At 41.2% G+C, this 24855-nt stretch overlaps 2 protein-coding genes across 30 annotated transcripts in view; one reads left to right on the top strand and one right to left on the bottom strand.

Moving 5' to 3' along the window:
• Positions 1 to 9857, top strand: part of LOC111245979 (glutamate-gated chloride channel-like) — a 74876-nt gene extending 65019 nt beyond the window's left edge. For all 11 annotated transcript variants that reach the window (XM_022795082.2, XM_022795084.2, XM_022795087.2 and 8 more), the window contains one exon: positions 525 to 9857. In XM_022795082.2, coding sequence (XP_022650817.1) covers positions 525 to 603 — 79 coding nt within the window. In that variant the 3' untranslated portion in view covers positions 604 to 9857. The remainder of the gene's footprint in view (positions 1 to 524) is intronic.
• The window catches only part of LOC111244093 (oxysterol-binding protein-related protein 11-like), a 33877-nt gene continuing 9649 nt past the window's right edge, over positions 628 to 24855 (bottom strand). For 10 of the 19 annotated variants that reach the window (XM_022790721.2, XM_022790723.2, XM_022790722.2 and 7 more), the window contains 6 exons: positions 22017 to 22411; positions 21616 to 21741; positions 21050 to 21340; positions 19295 to 19360; positions 16239 to 16377; positions 11873 to 15706 (listed from right to left, as the gene is read on the bottom strand). In XM_022790721.2, the coding sequence (XP_022646456.1) occupies positions 15324 to 15706; positions 16239 to 16377; positions 19295 to 19360; positions 21050 to 21340; positions 21616 to 21741; positions 22017 to 22411 (1400 nt within the window). In that variant the 3' untranslated portion in view covers positions 11873 to 15323. Of the gene's footprint in view, positions 3836 to 11872; positions 15707 to 15836; positions 15921 to 16238; positions 16378 to 19294; positions 19361 to 21049; positions 21341 to 21615; positions 21742 to 22016; positions 22412 to 24855 lie in introns of those variants that run through there. The other 9 variants (XR_015321944.1, XM_086981150.1, XM_086981148.1 and 6 more) reach the window with 9 other exon arrangements.

Below are 24855 nucleotides of genomic sequence, written 5' to 3'. Positions count from 1 at the left end.
GTGCAAATAGGATGTTCAGCCCTGTTGCGTTTGTAGAATTAACAAAGTACCTTCTGCAAGGCAATGAGACCCTTCCGCATTTTACACAATAACACTATTGCAAGAAGCGGAAAAAAGTAATTGTCAAATAAATAAAATGTGCTCTTGACGAGGCATTAACTCAGCAAGTGGACAACATTTTTTCCGGCGCCACAGTTCCTCATATAAAAGTAGCTCAGATTAGGTAAATCCTTAGAACGTGACGGGGTAGTGTGGCTTACAGCCCTTTCACAAGGAAAACCAGAAGAGAAAGCAGGGCTCTTTTTCCGCACGTGAAAATCACCCCCGGTAAATAAATGGTCCGCATCGTGGCTTTTGCTTATACGTACGTAGAGACAGATACATAGATAGATGAATAGATCGACGTTTTGTGTCGTGACTGGTTGCTTTTACAGTGAGAACTGTTGGCAGGAGTGAGTAATCAATAGTGATAATCTCTGATAGCCGTTGACTAACTTGAAAATTTTTTTGCTTTCGTTTTTCAGAATATTCTTCCCGTTAATGTTCGCGTTGTTCAACCTGGTGTACTGGACGACGTACCTCTTCCGAGAGGACGCCGACTAATGTAGATGAATTACTACTGTATAATTATTGATAAGCGGTTACATTTACTTAAGGTTACGGTTACCAACCGCCCAAGCAAGCAACCACAAGACCCATTAAGGCATTTATTTGTTAGATGCATTACTACTACAATCATATGTAGCGATGTTAATAGCCGAACAATGTGTTTAAATGTTGTTATTATGTAAAAGTCGACACTTGTAACTCGCTACTACTACAACTTATAATGATCATACTACTATGACGAAGGCGATGACTAGTCGCGGCAGCGCCAGATAGCCGACGGACACAATCAGTCCTCTGCTCCCAAACGGCGGTAAAAACAATAATAGCAACAAGACCAACTCTGATGACATCTATACCTGTCTAGATAGATTCACATAGTCCTGTGTGGGGTATCCCTGATGAAACGGGAAGAGAATCTCACAGCATCGCTAAATGTATTTCCGACACATGGGAATAGGGGGCTTAACGTACGTCGGCTATGTTATACGTACACAGAGCGACTGCAGTCGAGAGTAAATAAAAATCATAGTCAGAGGATTGGCCTCTGCTGGTTGTCTGCGCGATCTGAAGTGTGCGGAGTAGAAACGTCCCTAAGCGGCTCTCGTTGGTTACACGTAATCGTATTTAACATGGCCAACGCCGCAGCCGCCGTAGAACTATGACCACGGCGGCGACGACGACGACGACGACGACAACGATGATGACGATGACGACGACAATGACGACGACAACGACGACGACAATGACGACGACAACGACGACGACGACGACAATGACGACGACAACGACGACGACAATGACGACGACAATGACGACTACGAATACAGCAAAGGCGGTGATGACGATAAGAAGCGGCGTACGTTGTTGTTGTGTGTTGTTTTTCCTGCGGCTAAACAGTCTCAGTCTCTCAATAAGTCATTCACTTAAACATTCACGCAAACACACACACGGACAGACACACGTTAATCTTGTCTATGGTTCTCTAATTATCATAATTAAACCCAATTACGCCGTTGCCAGGGCAGACAAGGCGAAGAAGGACGCCGAAGATATATGATCGTTTTCTCTCTACGTATGTGGCGAGGAAATCCCGACAGAAACACTCATGTAACATACGTTCATGCTGCAACAGCTGAACGACAAAAAAGCGAGATGGAGAAAAGCCGGATTATCGAAAGAACAAATACCCGATCACTGTCGTTGAACAGCTGCACTTCGATAATATCAGCCAGCCAGCCAGCCAGCTGGTTCCACCTGCACACACTGGATTAAGCATTACCATTACTAGCATCATCAGGGATAAAATGCCTTCTACTACTGCTGCTGGCTGCTGTTGTGGTGCAGGGGCAGCACGCACGTGGTCGAAGGTGTCCAGAATACAAACACCTACCGGCCAAATGGCGAGGAACTATATCATGTAGGCATACTACATTCAGCAATATCCAGCAGAAGACGAGAGTGACATCCTGCTTATCCAGCTGAGAAACGGGACCGGGAACCGCCGCTTACATATTTTACAAGCCAGACTGGACAACAGCCACGGCAATAATAATAACAACGACTGCTAGTACTACTACCAGGGGCAAATGAGAATCTGACAAACAGCATCAACAGCAAAACAATAGAATCAAACAGTCAAGCGGACCACAGCACCAACAGAATCGAACGGAAATGAAAAATATAACTGCGAAAAAAGCGATTAAAAACAGAGCCTATTTCCAACAACAACAATAAAATGACTAGTACGGCGGCCATTACTGACGACAGCTTAACATTAGAACGTATTGCAGACACGTTGTCCATTATCCGAGTAATTACTAAAGCAACAAGTTTGAGGCGTAAGAACCACATATTGATGATTGACGCCAAGAGCTCAAGATACCATTCACAAACCCTATCACTTATCTCTGACGATCTCTTCACAGAAGTGTATCCATCTTTTCCACCAGGCTTTCTCCTTTGCCGCTTCCGACTGTTTCTGGCCTTATGACTTAACTCGAAAATGTTGATAGCGTCAGATTAAGATGGGAACAAAATGAACGATAAAGCACAACTGATTCAGTCGAACCAGGTTTAACCTCCTTTGTCGGGTTCAATTCAACTAATTTATGACAGCCGATTGCAATATACATATACACATAGTGATCCTCAACAGTTTAAAAGTGTTTTGCATTTACGCGCAGAACGCGTTCCACTCATAAGAATCAGAGAGTAAAAGATGCCGACGTCCGATAATAAGTGCCCAGTCTGATGATAACCTTTACATACACAACGATATAAACATGTGTAAGTCAATCGAGTGAATTCCACAAAAAGAATACCACTAATTATCTATGCTTTCGGTAAACAAAGGCGTTCTAGATGCCAAAAGTCCCATTTGAAAGAGTCCCGCTGTCGAGACAATAGACAAACTAGGCGAGAGATTTAAAAGGTTCGAAAGGCAGAAACGAAATCAAATGAAAATTGGCGCTAATAGACAACAATGAAGTGATTATTAAAAAATGGCGGATAATCTAACCCCAACTGTAACTACTGCCTCCTGGTGGCCAACACGAACAAGTCAACGAAGTAGTTGACATCAAATATACTAACTGAAGCTCAAAAGGAAGATGTTGGTTGATCAACGTGTTAATGCCAAGCTTTGTTTATATATATACAAACACAAATATGTCAACGGTAAATCTTAATAACCAACAAGGCGAATATAGATGAATAGAATTTAGCCTCGATGATGCTAAGCACAGCAATGGCAAATATGGAAACTTTAGACGGATATATCGGAGACGAAATGCGTATAAGGATGGTGATGCTACGATAACGGTGACGGATTTGCACAGTCTGTCTTGTTGCGACGGCGTTGTGCGATCTGAACTTGAGCTACCATTACATCAACTGGGTACAACAGATACTGCTACAGAAAAGTGAACGGGATCTTTAACCAAATTTGAACTACTGGGTAAAAAAATGTGACGACGACGAAAACGATTATAGGTAAAGGTAAACAGGACAAGCAGAAAGTGGAAGAAATACATACAGCAACCTTAGTCATTAGGTCCTATTTCATGTCCTGTTCTCGACATCCGTCTTGCCGGTCTAAAGCTTGCACACACAGACACACAGCAGTACGAAGTTAGATCTGCAATGGATGATGAGCTTCCGATGGCGGAAAGATTCCGCTGCGCTTGATGGTAATGTAACATCACAAGTAACATAACCCATACGACAACTGAAAGTGTCAATCAACAACAAGATCATAAAGATGAAAATGATTATTGAGATTAATACTTAGTTACAATGGTATGTCGTGATATACACATACGAATGATGTTTACGGTAGCTAAAATAAGTCGTAAGGACAGATCGCAACCATTATTATAGATGAAATGAGAAAGAAATAGGAACGTCAACAAGACACCGAATATAATGCCAAGAGGTCGGTGGCATTATAATATAAACTATCTATGATGATATACATATAGCTATATAGATAAGTAGGTAGTGGCAATGATGATGAAGATGCGAGTGATGTCGTCCAAATTATATATATATATATATATATATATATATATATATATATATATATATATATATGAATGAATGAAGAATAAGCCCCACTGTGAATACGGAGCTCGGCACCCTCCGCTGCCATCGGCCTACAGATTGACCAAGACCAGCCAGAGACCAAAAAAAACGAAAAATGTCCAATACTCCAAAGTTACGTATGTATGTATGTATGTACGTACACAGATATAGTATATGCAAATGATGTCTCAGCAAAACTTGCCTAAAATGACGATATCATTTTCTACCCTTCTTTTTGACCGTTTTAATCTCCTGAAGCTGTCGAACTAAAGTACCGACGACAAATAACAGATTCAGCTCGCACTCACGAAAGGCTGTCGGTTCCACATTCCCTATGTTATCGACTTGCACCGCCACAAACCGATACCACAGTAACTGTTAATAGTAATGATAGTAATAGTAAAGTAAAAAGTAATAGTAATATAAAAGAAAATGACGTGCGACGAGTGAGCCCAGTTCGACTGAAGTCTTCCGGCTGGTCGAAACCGACCAACCACGGCCAGCCGTTGGGACGTGGCAAATGGCGCGGGCCGCTATTTTAGTCCGCTCTCTATTCTACTAACTCTTATTACTAAACGCTATTAACTCCATATCTTAACTAACTCTACCTATACTCCTCTATCCATGTACGCGGCACCATCTCCAGTGACTATTTCCGAATATCACTTTCCTTCAAGCTTACCACCGGCGAAAATTGGTTCCTTTCCGCTGTCGTCACTGATGATCGACAGTCCTACATATGCATCACCTTCTCCCTTAGCACATTCGCGATTATCACTCAATCGCCATGGCTGTCAATCAGTCCTCTATTTAATCATAGCCATCTATTTAACGTCAAGACTTTGCCACCCCTCCCGTGATTAAGCTTACCGAGGTCTAATGAAAACTGATTTTTGATGATATCAGTATATTTTTTTCGCAATGAAAAATTTCTCGAAAAAAAATGCCCAAAATTTAATGCGAAGGCAATCGTTAAGGCTCGTATAGCAACCAGAATAGCTCAACATTTATGCTAACTGGACTTACGTTCGCTCTCCTTACCTGACATGCGACGTGGAAACACAGGTCCAACTTTTTTTTTACCTTCACTCAATTTCAAAAGCTCCATTGAGGAATGTCAGCTCTACCCTTTCTTGCCAAGTGTTTGTATTTGCTGAATGAATGTCGTCATTTTTTTTACAACGCAGGCCCTGCCGATGACATCTGAATGGTAGAGGTAATTAATTCTGGAAAATAATTCTTACCAAGTTTTTCATAATGCTAATGATGAGCAGCGCGGGGGCGCTTCTCCATGGCAGCTCACCACGTAGGTATAAAAGTAACAATAATATTTAAGGCAGTAATAATAACAACTAACTACTGATAAACTGATTACCAAGCAACATGCATTACCAACACGGGTCATAAACACACAGGTATGCACACAGGTCGCAAAGAACAAGAAGACAGCAGTAACCAAAAAGTTATGTTACAAAAAGTCACAGGACACGAGTGGAGGATCAGAGGCAGCCAAAAAGACGTTATCAGCTATTACAGAATAATATAAATAATAATAATAATGACTGTAATAACAACGGCAATAGCTATTATATAGTAACGTCTGTAAGAATAATAACAATAAGAAGAGGATCAAGATCAAATAAATGAGGTGTGTAGAGAAACGTAATTGGATTGAGGATCTTAGAAAGAAAACATGTCAATCGAATCGCGCCGCCGGCAGGAATTGTCCTCAAGGGCCTAGACACATTCTCTGGCGATCAGTCGCCGATTGAATGTCCTTTGAACATGCATTAAATCGTCTATGAATTCTCTATATCGATGGGTTTTAGCATTGTCTAATTATGTGGAGCATTCATTACTTTTTGCCTGAGCAGGATTTTGCATTTGATTGATTGTGTGGACTGGCCAGACTAGACGATTAGTCCGGCCAATGGGAACTTAGACGAAATGAAGTAATAGTCCTCGGGAAACGCGCAAAAGTGGTCAGGAACTAAAAAGGGAACATAGCTATCTGACCTGACTTGTCAAAACCGCCTAAGTGACAACTGAAGAGAGACGGTGTCTTCTGCGAGACTTTGCCAACTTTTGGACATAGGACTGTGCCATCTTACTTTCCCAAAAAAAAACACTGAACGGCTAGTATTACACAAAGTCGCTATAAATTTATCCTAAAATCCCTTGAACCGATGTTAAACAAGCCAAGTAGAACTAAGTAATTTTGTGGGATCATATAGCATTATTTACTAGTTGTGATAATACTGTGTGTTATTATAGACATGGTATGGTTATTATGATACTAATATTATCATTATTATTATCAACACATACTTATCATAGCGAAATGGGCGCCATAAACGTAGCTTCCCTTTAGCCATTTATTAGACTGATGAGATAAAATAGGTTAATGCTGGCGATGATTATGGGAAATACGATAGGAAGCATTGGGTCTCGAGCAAGGTTCTAGTAACCATTTATCGAATGGGCCGATCATACCACAGTGTTACTATAGCACTAAACTGTCTGCAATAATGGGTCGGTTAGTCAGTTTCGAAAATGACGTACCAATGATGCCATAGATTGCATGGTCCGCCCGAAATCGATGAGTAAGTACTAAAACTGAATTTATCTGTATTGCAGTAATGTTGGAAATGACCTAATGACCAAATTCAATAAAAGCCCATCACTTGCATTTTGCGAACAGTGTTGAGTACATCAGACAAGATAGGGACAAGGCATGGAGCAGGTTCGGCAAAACCACAGGGAGGAAGATAGGACAAATACTCATACATTATATTGTTCATACGAACATCAGCTATTCTTTGACATCATCGTAAGCTGATAAACGTAGAACGTGCATGAAGTACCAAGAATGACATCAACACACCTATTATCGCCTGAATTCGTAAATTAAACGATTGAGGTCAATAAGCCTCAATCAGTCTTGTCATATCGACGCGTTTCGTAGCCACTGGCGAACGAGATATCACCAGCGATAAAGTATATCTGTTCTCTGACACGACAAAAGTCCGCTCGCTTTGTTGAATGGCTTCGGGCTTTTGTCTTCGGCTCTTCCATGTTCAGGAGGTCGTTCCTCAAAGTACTCAGCGGCGCACGCCGCTAGAAGCCAACACAAGATCTACCCACCTTTATTACTATAATAATTATTATACAAATGCAATTATAACGTCGATGATAAAAATAACGATGATAAGAAGTGACTATGACAGTGTCATCTAATGCCCAGAGAGGCCCGTTGCATCGTCCGTATGCAAGCACAAACACACTTGAAAGCACACACAGATACAGGCACAAGTGCGCTTACAGACATGCGCCAAAGAGGAGAAAAGTCATGTTGACCACATGTACAAGAACTGGTAGTCACTGTAATACGTCACTAGCACTGCTTAGCCGATCTGAAGCAGTGTGATATAAAATGAAGAAGGATTTTCCCGAACGAAGGCCAGTGATGACGAAGTGTCACCCGTGGATGCTATGTATTACAACTATTTCTTTCTAATGGAGCGACTGAGCAATTATGATACTGACAATGATTGTTACTACGAGCGCCCCCTGCCGGCGGCCGGGCCCCGAAGGCATCGTACCATCAGCGTGTGTATCTACATAAACACAGACAGACAGACAGACAGACAGACAGACAGTCATTCGTAGTAACGTGCGCTACTGCCTGTGCTGTCAGCTGAATGGCGGCGCCCGCAGCAGAACCAACGGTAGGAGTAGCAGCAGCTGTAGGCGCAAACATCCCCAAAAGGGGAAGTGGAACAATGGTACGAAATTGAGCTTAAGGTCGTATGATATGTGAACGTTCTCACTCCTTGGCGACGCTTAGGCCAACATTGTCCATAGAGTTCTTTCTGGTTCGCAATTGTTGCGCTTGTACTAGACAGAGCCGATGAACCGAAGCTCCGAAATACGTACATAAATTTTTGGCCATTTGTTCCAACATCGGCCATTGTTCAGCCGCGAGGAGACTCACACGTTTTTAATCAATTTGTTTCCGTCCTACCGTCGCCATTTTAGATCAAGAAGGGGTTCAATGAAGTACTTCGTCAAAGCGTCGCAATAATAATATTACGTTAGGCTCGCAAAACCGCTCCACCATCAGCACGTCCACACAAAATGATGATTGCCCACAGTGCCAAAACATGCCGGGGATACCGGTGTTATTTCAACTTCGCTAGATTGACGGGTTGCGTTTTGCACAAGCACAGAGATTCCACGGTTTCTAATCATGTGCAGGGAATGCCAGTTGCTTTTAAGTTCGGGAACACGAAGATGTCACAATTAGCCTTAAGCACATACGGAATAAATTTAAAAAGTATAAGCTCCCTGTGCTACGCAAGATGCAAGCCCTTATTAAGTAAATTCTGGCCTTGTCCTGCAACGCACTGGTTACAGAATTCTTCGGTTGCCCAATTGTCCAACTGAAGTTAACCGGCTACAGACGGTGCGATTGCTTCAGCAATTTGAAACGTCCTTTTTCCACCGCATCTGAACCCAAGTGCCAACCGATGTAAAAAATTAATAAATGTAACTGTTGATCTACTTTAGGCTGAATCCTAAGCGATCTCGATATAAGCAATTTCATTTACCATTCGGAGGTCCTTGCCATAGCACAAAGACCTCACGCTATACAAACTATGCAAACGATTGCTGTGAACGATTTTCACGATGAACGAGCAAAGCTTGCATTAGTTGAGTGAAGAGCGTTTTGAGCAGCTATCGTTCACTTTTGCACCTGGAACCTTGGCTACCACTAACGGACTTCTCACGGTATTATAACATGTTACATCAAAAACGCCATGTCTGGGCAAATATGATCGAGCTACGTGACTTCTCCAACGGACCACCCGCTTGATTCGCTTAATAATATATGGGTCGACCAGAAATTTAGCTTCAAGAAAATAGGCCTCGCCTAATTTTCAACCTTAACGTATCGCATCTCTTCCGATGCCATCATCACGCACCTGATGAGTTTTCTACAGCCTTGGTCAAGCGTCGCCGCCATGTCTGTAGCTGGGCATGCTCCCCTCCTACACCGTCTTCGAGGGAGTCCGTGTACATAGCAACTAGCAACGGTGAAAATATTATAATAAGATGGCCATGATTATTGTGATGATGATGATTATTATTATTATGACAGTCAATATGTGGTAACGATGGAGTCGAAAACACAAAGCACTTAGAGGGAAGAGAATGGCTCGAAAAGAAGAAACATACTAAGAAAGGCAAATCGGTTAGGTAGAAAAATTACCACCCTACTGGCTCACTAAGCATAAATATGTAAAGGCCCTATCGGTCCAATTAGCGGGCCAGTAGAGTTTATTAAGACGCTGCTGCCTCTCAGCCAGCTCTTAAACCGCATCTGATTCCACTCAAATGGCGCAATCGCTACGGTATAATTTCTCTAATTCATCAGATCAGATATGAGGTTGAAAGGAACAACCAATCGGGGTGTGGCCTGAATTGTTCTACCAAACCGATGTTGAATTTCAGGATAAAGACTGAGAGGAAGGCAACGAAGGCGAAAGGACAAACATGTCCGAGTCCATACGTTATAGTTGCAAGAACGTCTAGTCATTGTAAATGTAAGCAGCAGCAGCAGCAGCAGCAGCAAGTACGATTAAATAAAAGCCTTTTAAAATCGACACCAGCTTCTATTTCATTTTCAGACGTATTGTCTACGGATCGTAAAGGTCCTTATATTCCTAGGTCGAATGCAGTCAACTTAAGCAACAATCTTAATAGTAATGCTTACAGTTTAACTAATGCGTTGATAAGGCCTTACAAATGACACATGTGTTCATATGTTTAACGTTGAGCATTTTCTGGATCAAAATTGATATTTAACTACGAACTTTGATTAGGCATAGCCTTGATCAGCTAAATACATAAACCTATTTTGTGCAGCAAGTTCGATAGTGTGACACCATGGAAAACTGATAAATAAGTTTTCTGTATTAATCGATATAATTCTTTATTCCCACGCGCAACTAAATCATATCTTCAATCGACCGGATTGTACGGCCGTTTGCGTATATGAACTTTCGTTTGGCGAAGGTGAAGTGATACACATCTTCGATAAGCTATTACTATAACAGTGTTTGGGTGACGAAATATAAAGAGATTATAGGTAGCAATCGCTACTTCTAATTCGTCTATTAAAAATCATAGCTCAATTACTTTCTTACCAATTTAATTTTGGCATATGCGGAAGTCTGCGTTGCATAAATGAACTTTGCGATAACGACTAATTTCCTTTAAGTCATTCAGAACATAATTTCCGGACATGAAGGACCTGATTAACACATCGTAGCTCTGTCGAAAGCCGGTGCAGTTAGATTTGTTAAGTAAAGTATTCAACTAGATAGTAATGCGGACAGTATCGGTCCTAGGAGGAAAAGTATTTAGGAGGTCCTAGAGGGAAACAGCGTTTAGTGCTAGGGTTCATCAGAAGCAGTCTGTATCGATCTAGCATTCCAATATTCTACTAAGGAAAACGGCACTCAAGGTGCACTTCTCATACTTCGTACTCAGAAGTGGCCAGCAATATCGAAACCAAAAATGTTTTGTCCTCTCTAAAGAGTTTGCGTATAAAAGCATTAATCATTATACAACAACCACTACTACTGCTACTAACGTAAAGTATTATAACACAAATTATCATTCTATTAGGTTAAGGTTTAATGAGATCAATTTAATTCGGTGCATTGTACAGGCCAACATTGGTGCAGCCTACCCTGGTCGACTCGAATTCTATTGTGGCACCCATTGTCTATTTTGAAATCCATTTGGTATGCTATCCGTTAATATTCCTTTGATTTGGTTTGCCACAGGAACTATGTTCTATTTAAGATGCTGATATGCGGAGCTACATAAAAAAACGACGGGAAAATTGGAGCGACATTTTTTTTACCTGAAGAATAAAAGTAGCCGACGCAGACTTTCCACAAGATACGCTGAGCCTTAGACAGTCACCGGACGCGAATTGTTTACTCATTATATAGAAAGGGTGATGTGCGGGGACAGAGGGATGTGCTCCGCAACTCACTCCAACTAAGTAGAATAAAACTAACGGGACTAGGGGCGAATACAGATAAAGATCTACATTCTGGATATTAAAAGTTGCCGGGAACAATGTCAGTATTATAACTAAAAAAAAAAAAAAGTCTTTGAGATTATATATATCGTATGTCGAGGGATACGCCAAACGTTCAAATGTTTGGGTATTTTATGCGCTGAATGATCATTACATGATCGGAAAGGCTCGTGGTCAGCTTTTAAAACGTACTATCAAAACCCAATACAAAGAAGTAACTGATACATCAAGAGCAGCGCTTCAAGGCTTATAGAAGCGATCTATAGAACATACGAAACCTTGATTTTATACACCTCGATCTTATTCCTTAGTCGAGGAATGTTCAGCATGGGCACTTTCCAGAAAGGTAACACTATAGTCCTGCCAGAACCTAGAGCAAACGTAATCGAAAACAGTATCAAATTACTTATTAGAAACTATTAGAAACTCCTATGGATGAAGCGGTTTCTTCAATTATGGTCCATGTGAAAGCCAAAGTTTTTTCTCCAATATTTAGAAGTTCCACCAACTAGGTATTACTTCAATCCATTTGTATATGCTAAAATAAAGCATAGCAAAAAATAGTTCACTTTGTTAATATTAATTAGATTTATTATTCTTATTGGTATTGCTATGTCCCTACAACAAGCATTATATTATCATCTGAATATATTTCTTTGATTAAAAACAACGTTTCTCTTCCTTCGTCAGTAATAGAAAGGTCGTGTTTCCATGATCTCTTCTTTCATTTCTCTGCTTCTCTCCTACATAGTCTCTTTTTTCCATGGTTTGCCATATTCTCGATGCACTTATTGACCGTTTTTCCGTCGACTACCTCATTACACCCTAATGGTAAAAGAAAGATATAGTAGCATTACCTACCGTCAAGTCCTACAGCGTTTTTATGGCTTCCTATGCGAAATTTTGCCGCGCGAACCGAGTCGGGTCGAACCCCTATTCATAGGAGCGTCACTATCAAAAATAGCCGTTGCAACAACAAATGCTTAGGCAGAGCTTTGAGCCTCGACGTTAAAGATACATTCTAAAATGTAAAACTTATCTGCCCACTCCTCTTTCGCTCAGACTCTAGCACATTTCTGCTTTTCTTTTACACGGCAGCGACATAGCTCAGGGTATCGACAACCCGTTCATCATCATCTTTGCCACCGGCTAACTATTTATCAGTATTAATCTAAAAATTGTCAACTAGGCTTTCATAGTAGTTAGAGTTGATGATTCGCTGGTGCCAGTATTGATAAACAACTAAATTGCTCCGTCCAGCTCTCGTTAACCCATTGAAAAGTCAAACAAACATAAAGGGCTGATGGGTAAGTTGAACTTTTTCGTCTCTTTACTTGTGTTTTCCCCCTTGTTTTTTCGCCGTTTACCAGTAACCGCAGTAATACATTCGTGGCTCAATTGCATAATAATGATAATAATAATTCTTGTCAGCTTGCGTTAACAATGGGGCTCTCTATTAACATAACACTCTCGTAACAATTTACGCCATAAATCGTAATTTATGTCATGGCATAACTTTCTCTGCGTCATAAATATTACAGTAAGCGTATGTTTATATGCATGTCTACCAGGTGTATGTAAACAGCACGCAGTTTTGCTGTCCTTGCAGAAAATCAAGTCAATCATGGATGACCTCCATTTCTAAATATCAACGCGAAGTATTACCATTTTGATTATTTGTCTTTGCAATCCATATATATATATATATATATATATATATATATGAATGTAGAACAGTACGCGATAGGCCCAGTTTTGCAGAAAAATCCACCTGTCTACCAAAGAATACGTTACATTATCCTTGTTATTGTCCTACGCTCACTCACACACTTGATTGAGCGTTAGCCGCTTGCGCATATCGCATAGCCATTATATGCCACACGCATATTCCCTTAGAACTAGTGTAATGTTACTTCATTTCTAGGGTTTTAACAAAAAGAAGTGTTCTATTTAACTTACATTTGTACCATCGTTTATGGGAGTTGTATTTAAGATAACTTATTGGTATCTCAACGCAGCGATGCGTATATTTCCGTGTCATCTATGGGTGACGAGAAAATTTAAATGGTGTTCACGTACACTCCTCACGGGTGCGGCCTCATCGACAACATATGAGAAACACGAGAACTTCTAGATGATCATAAAAGACACAGATCAGACAAAGGCACTAGCACACACGTGAGGACTAGAGCGTACGGAGTTCACGCGACATTTCTTATTTCCGTCTGTAACATAACCTTTCAGACTCTGCCAATATTACATTGTTCATACTGCGCTATTGAAAATTGACTACCAGGGAGCTGGCAGGATTTATAATTTCATAATTAATGGGAAATTACTTAATGTTTCTTTTTTGCCAACACCCGTAGCACATAATTACGGCGATCACATTCAATTGAATATAACTGCGGGTTGTGGGCGGAATATTATATTATTTGTTGTTGAGAACAAGCTCACTCCAAAAAATTTCAGATCCGATGTGGGTACTATCGAAAATATCGTAATTCGATGTAAACAACAAACAAAAAACTTTCAACCTGCGTGAACCTGGCAAAGGGACGAGACTCCATTTATCTTGGAGCCCACAGCGAAGTAACTGGCCATCTTACAGGTGGTCATTACTTGTTGCCAATGTGAAACACCTATACAAGGCTCGTTATTTTCAGCTCACTGCATCACCATTCAGCGATGATAGGCTACGCAGGCTGACTGAGGTCGGTAACTGTCAACGAACGCACGAGATCAGCACTGATATAGACCATGGATGAATATATAACATTATTATTTTTTAACGGCAACTCGAAAAAATCTATGCCATGTCGATGTCATGAAGGCGCATGCTGGCAAAATACAGAATTATATAATTACAGGAATTTAATACACATAACCTCGACATTTGTTAAGCTAGAGCACTTTGGGTTATCTTTTACGTTCAATTCTAGGTTAAGCGGTGCAATTTATGGCAACCATTGAGGAAAAATTTTAATTCTACAGTTACCGGTACCTATAACGAAGGCGTCGACGTATCGCATAGCAAACAGCGATACGCTCAAGGCTGCGTTGTTAGAAGCTTTTAAGTAAACACGATCATCACTATGATCCAGTTCGATCGGCTGGCGAGTGTTAGCCTTCGATCTCGTCAGTTGTTGGTAACGATTTTCTTCTTACGTGCATCGTGCATTTCCTGTCCAACCCGAACACTGACGTACCTGAATCCACATTATACTAGCCCCCGTCATGACCAGTCGTGGCTATTGGCGCCTCTATTCACAGTTATCCCGCTTAGATAGAGATAAGTTCTGAAAACCGTCAGACTCAGAGTCACATTCATTTTGCAATGAATATTTTGATATTGCGCCCCATATTATTGATATTACTCCCGTTGTAATTATTGTTATATAATATTGCTACAATAAAAGTTGCTCCGGGCTCTGTTTTGATGCGAGCCACTCAAATGACCTTCACTGTACTTTTTCTTTTTAGGGATACTCTTTCCGTCTAAGGACAGATAGCCTAAGCTGACGATAGCCCGCCGCCACATCGTCGCTCATCGAAACATCTTTGTAATCGGGGGTCTCATCTCGGCGAAGCAAACGCACGACGGAACTGGTAGAGGTAGAGTAAAGGAAACAGCCATTTATTTCAAAACAGTATATGCAGCTGCCTTATTTAATCAGCATTTTATAGACGACTATTTGCCACCACTACCGCACACGAAAATACAGCTGAATTTAGTAATATGTCTCGCCCCCCTACACTGACCGATACATTACGTGCACCCATCGTGTTCGATTCATAAGAACTCCGACGATTTGTTATTTTACAACCCGTACAGTCTCATAAAACACAGCCTATTCGTGCAGTGTATCTTCTTCATCCACCTCATTTACTGCGGATCTGTTCCTTGATACTCAGTATATACGTTTTTTGCCCTTAGGTGCAGACTTCCTTCAGTGCTCAAGTATACATATATACGGTCGTAACGTTCGTTCACTGCCACAACGAAGAAATAGTCCTATTGTGGACTCGATTGCTGTTGTTGGATCGGCGGCTGCTGCTGTTGTTGCAGGGCGTGCTTGTATTCATAATCACAGAGAGACGAATTTGATTCCATACGCCGAACTAAGCGGAAAAGTTTTGGTTCGAATGCTCGAGAGCTCGCCATATGCCTATCATGCCGGCTTCCTCCTGAAACCTTATCTTTATTTTGGTCGCCACCTTGATTCATCTTCCGATAGGTCTCCTCTAATTGGAATTTATAGCCTGATGCCGCCTCGAAATCGCCCTGCTGCAGTGCCCGTGACACGTGTGCCCATACTCGCCGAGACTCATTGGCATCTTGTTCGGCGAGAGGGCGCACTCGTTTACAGCACTGTTCCTTTGAGCGAATGTTAAATTCTGCAAACCAATAGAGAAATGACAGACAATTGGAAATACTACTATAACTAACTTAATTGAGATTTCGTTGCTTGCTACCCAATACGAGTGTCATGGAACATGGCAAAGAACATGGAACATGTACATCTACCTTAAGGACATGGAACATCTGTAAGCTTTAATTTCTTGCTTGAAATAAAGCCGCACCTTATCCACTTCCAAAATGTTTGATTCCCTGCCAAAAAATGTTGGTTTTCGGTAATATTGGACAAGCATTAGGTGAAATGGTACTCTAGTAATGGTCTAGAATCGAAGAACAATAAAAAAAAACTGGTTTAGATATGGCTGGGACATCGTTCCACGATGTACGCTTGGAATTTTCCGCGAATGCTTTAGAACAACACTTTGATGATAAATTGCCCATGATAAAAAGCCCAGCTTATTATCATTAACATAAATAATAATAATGCTAAATAAATGTAACATACATTTCGATACAATAACGCCGAAGTCATACATATGGTCCAAATTAACTGAATGGCAATCCACTTACCGAAGTGATGTTGAAGATCTCCGGCTTCCCTCGAAAAGGACACACTCTCGTTCCAATGCCCCTGTCCGCGAAGGCAAATATTGTTCTCCCGGTTGCGCATTTCCACAGTAACCCCATGCATTTTAGCGCCGTGGAATGGCTATTATATATCCCATCGAAGCAAGTTGTTTCCGGAACATAAAAACATCCAGTAGCAACGTTTGCCGCCGCAAAACAAAAACAAATACGAATTATAGAGACTCTGTTTAACCATAACTAGTTCAGTGGTACAGCGACAAGTTCACATGTAGGTTGGACCAGCGCCTAGTACTGCCTATTGCATTTCAACCGAAGCAGATATTTATTCGGTGCTCGGACTGGTAAGTGCGGCGGAAGGCACCCGTCGATTGCCGTAACTCGTTAGTCGAGTGCCAACACACATAGCCATACATTACGAGCTGTTATATAACGGTGTAGAATGTCTATTATTCAAGTTAGCATAAGTCCTGAAGCACTGTCTTGCAATTCTCTTTGAATAGCTTATTCTGAACATTGCCTACGTTAGAGTCCCTCTGATATAATAGGCGTTCTGTTTTTCCGACTGTCAATTTTTCCCACGTGGAGTTGCTGCCGATGCAGTGGTCAGCATGCCCCTTAGCAGGCGGTGTGCTATTGTTCATGCCACATGTTCGAGCAGCAAACTTTCAGTTTCCGTTTGGCCCGTTCTCACACCCGACAGCAAATTCGGTCTGGTAAGACCAGGTTAGATTGCTGCATTCGTAGCCACCGTTGATCCTGTCTGCAGGAATTAAAAGTTCGATTTTAATAAGATATAATGTTCATTTGTTACTTATGCAGCGCATATTCAAGTTTTGAGGGTGAAAAGTCCCCGAGCCAATTGGGCATTGGCTAAAATATACTTGAAACGATAAATCAACGACGTTTAACAGCCGTTGGATCAATGATCCGAAGGGTCGGTTATCGTCTCATAATTTTTGACAAACGATCATTCCGAGGTAATCATAAACGATAATTGGAAGGCAAACTTCCAATCCTGCTCATGATATGACAACGGTAGATTGGCTTGAAGCTGGGGTGTCGTCTCCCAATTTGCAGGCTAGATCTGAAACTAGTTGCCTTGGATGCCTATGGCACTGTCAGACGTAAATGTTGAAGTGTACTTTGAACTTGAAGTTTACTCTGACCTATGTCTAGAAGGCAATGCTTTAAGAGCTACAATGTGAATTATTTTAGCTAAGAGATAACTACAGATGTGTTTAAACGAAACTTTTTGCTAGTCAGTATCCTCAGTTCGTGAACAGAACAGGGTAGAAATGAGCGAAACCTGATATCAATTGCCGCTGTGGTAGTGGAGTGAATATGGGTAAGCGAATATTTGCTCGAAATCGATATCAGTCCGAACAAAGAACAGCTTTGTTCGATCAGACGTATCCTTACCAGCCGGACTCCAAATCATATTCAGCCAACATCTACTACGTATTAAGTGCTCTGCTCTTACGTGAGTAATGCGCTGCGTTACAACGATAGTTCGTGCAGCAATCAAGAACCATGCAGACGGGTGCGTTCAACAACAACCCATCATAAATCCCGACGATAACCTTCTGCTTCCGTGGTTCGAGATTAAGCTTCTATTAGGCGTACTGTAATTGGATTGTATTGTAATACTCGATATACGTATACATGACTAACAAAAAAAGATCGACCGTTCCAATAGCTTATGACTAGATAGCCTTAGAGTCATGATTAGGTGTCCTTGATTCAAACTTAACTTGGAGCACTTTGAAAATTAGTGAAATTTTTGCAAAAGTTCACTACACGATAATGGTACAGGTATGCCCAGGCCTATAGGAAATGTTGTCCTGTTTATAATCAAGTAAGATACGTTATCGAAAGAAACGGCCCAAAAATGATTTAATCGTTGTAGTTTTGGAAATTTCGATGTACGATATGCTTGTCGACCAATTAGGAAAAAGTTGATAGAATTATTGAAAAAAGATCTTACTGATCTAATTTCTAGATGGAGCAACTGGTTAAACGATTGACTACCGCTAATAAAAAATATATGACAATGATGTGCAAATAAAAAAGTCGAGGAAGTAAGCTCCACAATTTGCGGCAAAGGCTATACTGGTGCAAAAAAGTGACAGTAGGTTTTAGTGAGATCGGAAAGGTATCGTGTATTATGAGCTCCTGCCGCCAGGCAAAACCATTGATTCGGATTTCTACGGCCCACAACTAACAAGGTTACAATAGGCCATCACGAATAAACGATTGAAACTAATGAACAAAAAAGCGGCCGTTTTCCACAATGACAATGCCATACTACATCTATATATATATCCGACAAAAAATGAACGAACTTGCTTCGAAAGTATCGATGCATTTGCGGTATAGTTTAAATTTCGTTCGGTTTCTTACAAAGCTCCTTTCAACGGAAGGATGTAAAAATCGCTTACGACGATTCTTCGCCCAGAAACCACAGAAGTTTTACAGGGATGGGATATGAATATAAGCAATGTTTGTTTCAATATCGGCTTAAAACGGTCAACGTTTCTTCGAGAAACAACATGCTGTTCGTTGGTGCGTGTAAACGAGAGGAAGCGGCAATCTGTAGCATCATAGCCTGGCGGTAAGGCAGCCATGAACCAACACCTTTAATATGTATTTGGCAGGTTTGAAGTATTTCACAGTTAACGTATACGTACAGTTGTCGGCAGCGAACACGATTGACTTATGTAGTGGGATCGTGTTTTTCGAATCTAATTTTATTGGACTGGTACATAAAGCAGGCCAGGATGAAGAGCTAATACTACACCGAAGCAGTAGAACGTACCAACCCAATTATTGCTGATGAAGAACACACAGAGGCGTAAGTGGCTACTAACTTTCTGTAAAGCAATGCAGTGCCAATTAAATCACTAGCAGCTCTGCTATAGCTACAACAAAAACAACTCCTACTCGCTGAGAGAATCGCTAGAAAATGAGCGATGAAAGCCGAGATCTACAATAGAAAAGAGTGGTGGTAGTAGTGAAAGTACAAAGTTCAGCCAACTAACCGGGTCCGGGGCCGTAGGAAGCTCAGAAGTGGAAGAAGTGATCTTTTCCGGGCCAACAACAAGCTGCTGCAATATCAACAATCAAATCGGACGGGCCACCGGAGAACAATAGGTAGAAATAACATAATGATACACCATGTATGAGACGAATAATTATAATTTAAGTAATAACAGCATCTTTGATAACTCTAAATAAATTGGAAACGGTAAGAGAACAGGAAACAGCAATATTGTCGACGACGCGAACGACAACAACCAGCAAGCTTGCAAGCGTCCTACGAAGGCGACAAAATAGCATGTACAAGAATTGAAGTATCGATTTGCGCCTCCGAGAGAGCATAGTTTTTATAGACTAAAGTATAAACGGTATCGATTGTGGCCCATATTACACAAGCAGGGATGTTCATACGCGGTGATTCATTGATAATTAGTTACGTCGGGGCTATATGCCAGATAGGGACAACATGAGTAAGTGTGGCGATCAACGATAACGACAATCAGGATAAAATTATAATACTAGTTAGTACAATACGGACAAGTGAAATCGTCTAAGACTGCGAGCATACCAGCCAGCGACGGGTTTCAGTATATTGCTTCAGCATGGTGTAATGGATGGCAAATGCGGTTCACCTACTAACGTGGATACCATCGACTAAATAAAACATTGTGCTGCTTGAGTATTTTTATGTGTAGATCAACCAGGTTTTTTCTTCTTGGGTAAAGGTAGCGTTAAAGGGAGTCGCTGCTCCACTAACGTTTTCCCGGCGACAATCTTGCTGAATAGCACCAACTCGACTTGTACGCATACAAAACAATTCACCACTGATTCTTGGAAAAAAAATTCTTATCACGGTTTCTGCCCTATTGCTAGATTTCGGGGAAAGCGCATCTTTTGAGTTTCATAATCCTGTGAAAACATAATACGTCAGAATGCAATACTTTGTTATTACAGCAACGGCAATCGGCTGAACAATAGCTCCTTCCGAGTACGAGGAGGCTGAACGCGAAACAGTATCGCTCAAGGCTAACCGATCCACCTATATTTACCACAGCCAAGAGCGATGGAACAACTATGATGAATGAAAAAGAGGTTGATTTTTTCCTATAAAAGCTTTGTTGGCACGGCAACACCGAGTGATAGATATAGCTATCAGGTATAGACAAGAGAGGGCAAAATGCGATAGAAGTGCCAAAATAGAGAAAGAAAGCTGTACATAGATGAGATCGAGTTCGGAAGAGGTGCGTCCGAATCATTAGACATCAAGCACCGTCGAAATGGTGGCTATGATTGGAAATCTTCGCAAAACTGCAACGCTTCATGATGCTGTCCGTGAAGACGGGTCACATCAAGGTACGTTGTGCTGGGCGAGGTGAAAACGCCAACATAACGTATTTGTACTACAACTCAAGAGCAATAACAGTAATAACGAAAGAAAAATATCGTAACTCTTGCTTCACTTAACACAACGTAGTCAGCACTCCAATTTGAATCTTTCTGTAAACGAAGACAGTAGCCCAACAAATGAAAAGTCTATTTCTCTATCTAACGATAATTGCATTATTATCTCTATGCGGGTACTGACTAATAGGAGTACTAGATCTATCTACGTATATAGCAACTGAAAGTGGTTAACATATCAAAACAATAAGCATTCAGTTACTTAGTAGTTTACGTGTGCCGAATGATCTAATTTGGCGTTGTCTATTCAATGTCAATCAATTATATAATTAGTAGTAGAAATTTCTACAACAGACCTTTGATGGAAAGCTGATCGTAGCAGAGCAGCCAGTCTTCGAACAACGCACCCTCATTTTTCCGCTAAATTCAAAATAGGGACGTGAGACCAGAGAACGACATGCCATTTGGGGCAGTGTGACCACATACCGTTCATTAATATTTATCAGTTCGACGCCAAGGGAGCCGAGGAATTCGATGCCAACGAACATGTTCATGAATGAAGCTTTCACGGTCAATGATGCTTCGCATTTCATGTCACGTTCGATACACTCAACGTAGATTGCGCTTTTCGGAGGATGGTGGCTGACCTGTAAATCCCGGGCGGGAAAGCGAGGCATCGCACAGAATAAAGAGTCCGACACTGTAAAACGAACATGTCTTTAAATAAGTCTTGCACGCTTGACTTCTAAAAAACTACTTTTTCTACAAAAGCATTCTAAAATCTGCATTGCATAGCACACATCATTCAGACTTAGCTAGCAGGCACTCAGAAACAGCTTAAAGTGACTTACTATTACCGGTCCGCTACTCGAATAGAGATAAAACGAATTAAGTATCCTAGGTTTCCACTAAAATGTCGTACCTGTTCGGCGACAAAGGTGACCCTGGGCGGAGGGTTTCCGTTGTCTTCAACGGAGCGTGGAAGCCTGAACGAGCACCGGAAAGATTCCCCCAATACAGGATTAAACGGCTTGCGAGCCACCAGTCCCTAATAGACATCATGAGAGGCAAGCTATATAAACCACAAACTCTAAAATACATCTATGTGCCGTATATTAACTGAGTGACTCGGATTAATATGAAGCTATGTATGATGGTGTAACACTGCTTACTTATATCAAGGAGCAACTATCTCATTAATTGTATTTGCCTTTGTCTTTCGGTGTCAGTTCTGACAATAATATAATACGTACGTAATAATAATGACGTGAATAATAATAATAATAATAAAATTTCAAAAAGGTAAAAATCATAAGTACGTACTCGTCTGGTAGCGAACAGTGCTGATAAAAGCCAACGGATGCAGGCCAGCATGCGATCCTCATCTGTTTTGCCATCGGAAATAGCAACGAAAAGCGGCGCATACGAGAAAAGATCCGCGTAGAGCTCTAGCAGTGAGCGCGGCTCTTGCACAAAAACGGGCAAAGATACACGAGTCAAATCAGTGCCAAGCTTCAGTTGGCCCAGTAGTGTCAATATCGCATCCTTATCTTCAGTAGATGGAAAGATGTCTGTTTCGCGAATAGGGCCTTGGTGGACTTGAGCAGGGCCTTGCCCATCAAAAGGCGATCCCACCTCCTCGTCCGAAATTTCTCCTCCTGAACTTCGCGCTGTTTGCATTGAGACCAATGTGCTTTCACTAGTGACGTGGGGAAGAGCTGGTAAAAACAAATAATTCTGTTAATCCACCGTCCTTTTAAATAAAGATGAATATTTAAAATTGAAAAAATACAATGCATAGTGAACTAGCCATAATATTCTCAATTTAAGCTCGACTTGCTTTGAATTTTGAAATATATGTTATAGCATTAAGCACTGAGACGACGATTATTCTGATCAGGGGGTAAACGACAATTACCAGTCATTAATATCAGTGACGAAAATCTATATGGCATAAAAATGCAAAGTTCACTTTACCCGGCTGCGAACAAATCATTCATTGTATTAAACGGAATAATCACGTTCTTTCAAAAGCTGCCTTTACCAATTGCTCTTCACCTGTGGTTACCTCTGATATACTGTTAGAAAGCGCTTTTTCCATTATATTAGAGTTTTTGTAACGGCATTATGCTGAAAGTGTAGTTTTAACTCGAAACAACTTAAATATGCATATTTCAAAAAGGATGAACAAAATCTACCTTTAACACCTTCAGTGCTAGCATGCTGTCAAGGTCAAAAGCGCCGCAGAAACAGCCCGGTGCATTTTTCTTGTATGCAGTAACGAGGCTATCGCTGAAAGGACGGGTCAAAAATGGTTTGCTAAGACTGAAAATGGTATTCGGCATCTGAAGGATGCCACACCCCTACCATCAGAAAGCTTCGTTAGAAGTAAGATGGCTAGGAAATGACTCAATACTCGGCCGGAAACAGGCCACGTCGTTATTGCGTAGAGTCTTAAGTTTACGCAGGAACTTGGAGCTTGGGGTAGCCTATGAGCTCTCTGGATCCAATGAAAATCATGGCTTAGTGTTGCATCTCAACATTCCCCACCTAGTATCGAATATCCCGTGGCCACAGTGACTGATTCTTGTCCAGAATTGTCAATGGTGATGTGAAGCAGTATATGTACGACAACATAAGCAGGCATCGATGTTCATGGGAATGGGCGGTTTCAAAAAAGAAGTCAAGGCCCAGGAATTAAATCGATCTCGTCTTAAAGTATGCTTTGCGTTTAGTGGAGCTGAAAAGGTCTGGTCCCCTGAGAGCCCGCTTCTTACAGACCAGGCACAGTACGTTTATTTGGCCTAGAGTCAACCAGGCTATTAAATAGAAAAGGCCTGACAGGCATGGTTGGACTGTCCTGTTTCGTGATAACGCGAGGTCTCACACGGCAAACATCATCCAGACCGTCCTCCTGGCCTTTGAATGGGAGGTTTTGTTGGACCGCCGATATCCTCCGACGTTGTCCCGGCAGATCTTCACGAGATCACCTTCGTGGCTTTACCATTGACAATTTGAAATGATTCAGCAACTCAAAACCTGATTGAAAAGCATCTTCGAGACGAAACCCGCTATGTTCAGATGAGACAGCACACATCGCTTGGCGGAAAGGCACAAGAACATCGTGAGCGATGACGGGAGATGCATAACGTAGTAACTTATTTCCGAAGGAGTAAAAAATGTAGTGTCTTATATTCAGTGAAAATCACCGCAGGAACTTAATACGACTAATTGGTTGTATATATTCTAAGAGGCATAACTAAATAATACTGACTACAGAAATACAAACTATAGTGGAAGAAGCCTACACAATTAAATTACGTGCTGTAGCGTCTACTATCTGGAACAGAATATGCAAACTCAGTCTGTGCAATATGCAAAGTACAAGATGTGTCATACTCGATGCATTGCTAGCAAAAATGACACATGATACATTTGCACGACGTAACAAAGTCGCAGCAACTGACTAAAACGAGCCAGAAAACGGGTTAATGGTACCTGTGAAAATAAAAGACCATGAACAATGAAAGCTAACTCACGGCAGACCACACAGGGCGGACCCATTCATGCGCCCCTTCTAAAAGAGAAAAAGGGTCAACTGAATAACTGCGTCGAGATTGACTCCGCGTACGAAAGGCCATAGACGTCGAGACGTCGAAGAACTGGCAAGTCGCATGACGTTGAGACGTGTCAGGACACGTTTCTTATTATAGAAGCAAGAAACACTCCATTGGACCGTATGCAAAGAAAATGGTATATACGTCCCCGAACGGCAATAAACATCGATCTATAAGTGGTCATGAACAATACGAATACCTACATAGAACCATACAACGCCCATGGTACTATAAATACAGTCACATTAATATACGCATCCGAAACAAACAAGCGTTCATATGGAAACATTTCAAAAAGCTTTAACGAATGCAAAGCAGAAGAAGTCATATTATTATGCTGTTTTGGTGTTAACCTTCGTTCTGAGCAAAACGCATTGTTGTATAACGCACGGAACAATACCAAAAAAGCTTGTCTATTCTCTTTTCAATTAAATTCTGTGATAATTGCAAGATAATTTGTAGCACCTTATAGAATGTCTTCGTAAAATGTTTTTTTTTAATCCATAGAAAACCAACATTAGCGGCAAGTGAATAGGATGCTGCTG

Source organism: Varroa destructor, unplaced genomic scaffold (genome assembly GCF_002443255.2).
Source record: "Varroa destructor unplaced genomic scaffold, Vdes_3.0 BEIS01000002.1, whole genome shotgun sequence".
Classification (NCBI taxonomy): Eukaryota; Metazoa; Arthropoda; class Arachnida; order Mesostigmata; family Varroidae; genus Varroa; species Varroa destructor.
This window is presented reverse-complemented; position numbering and strand designations above follow the sequence as displayed.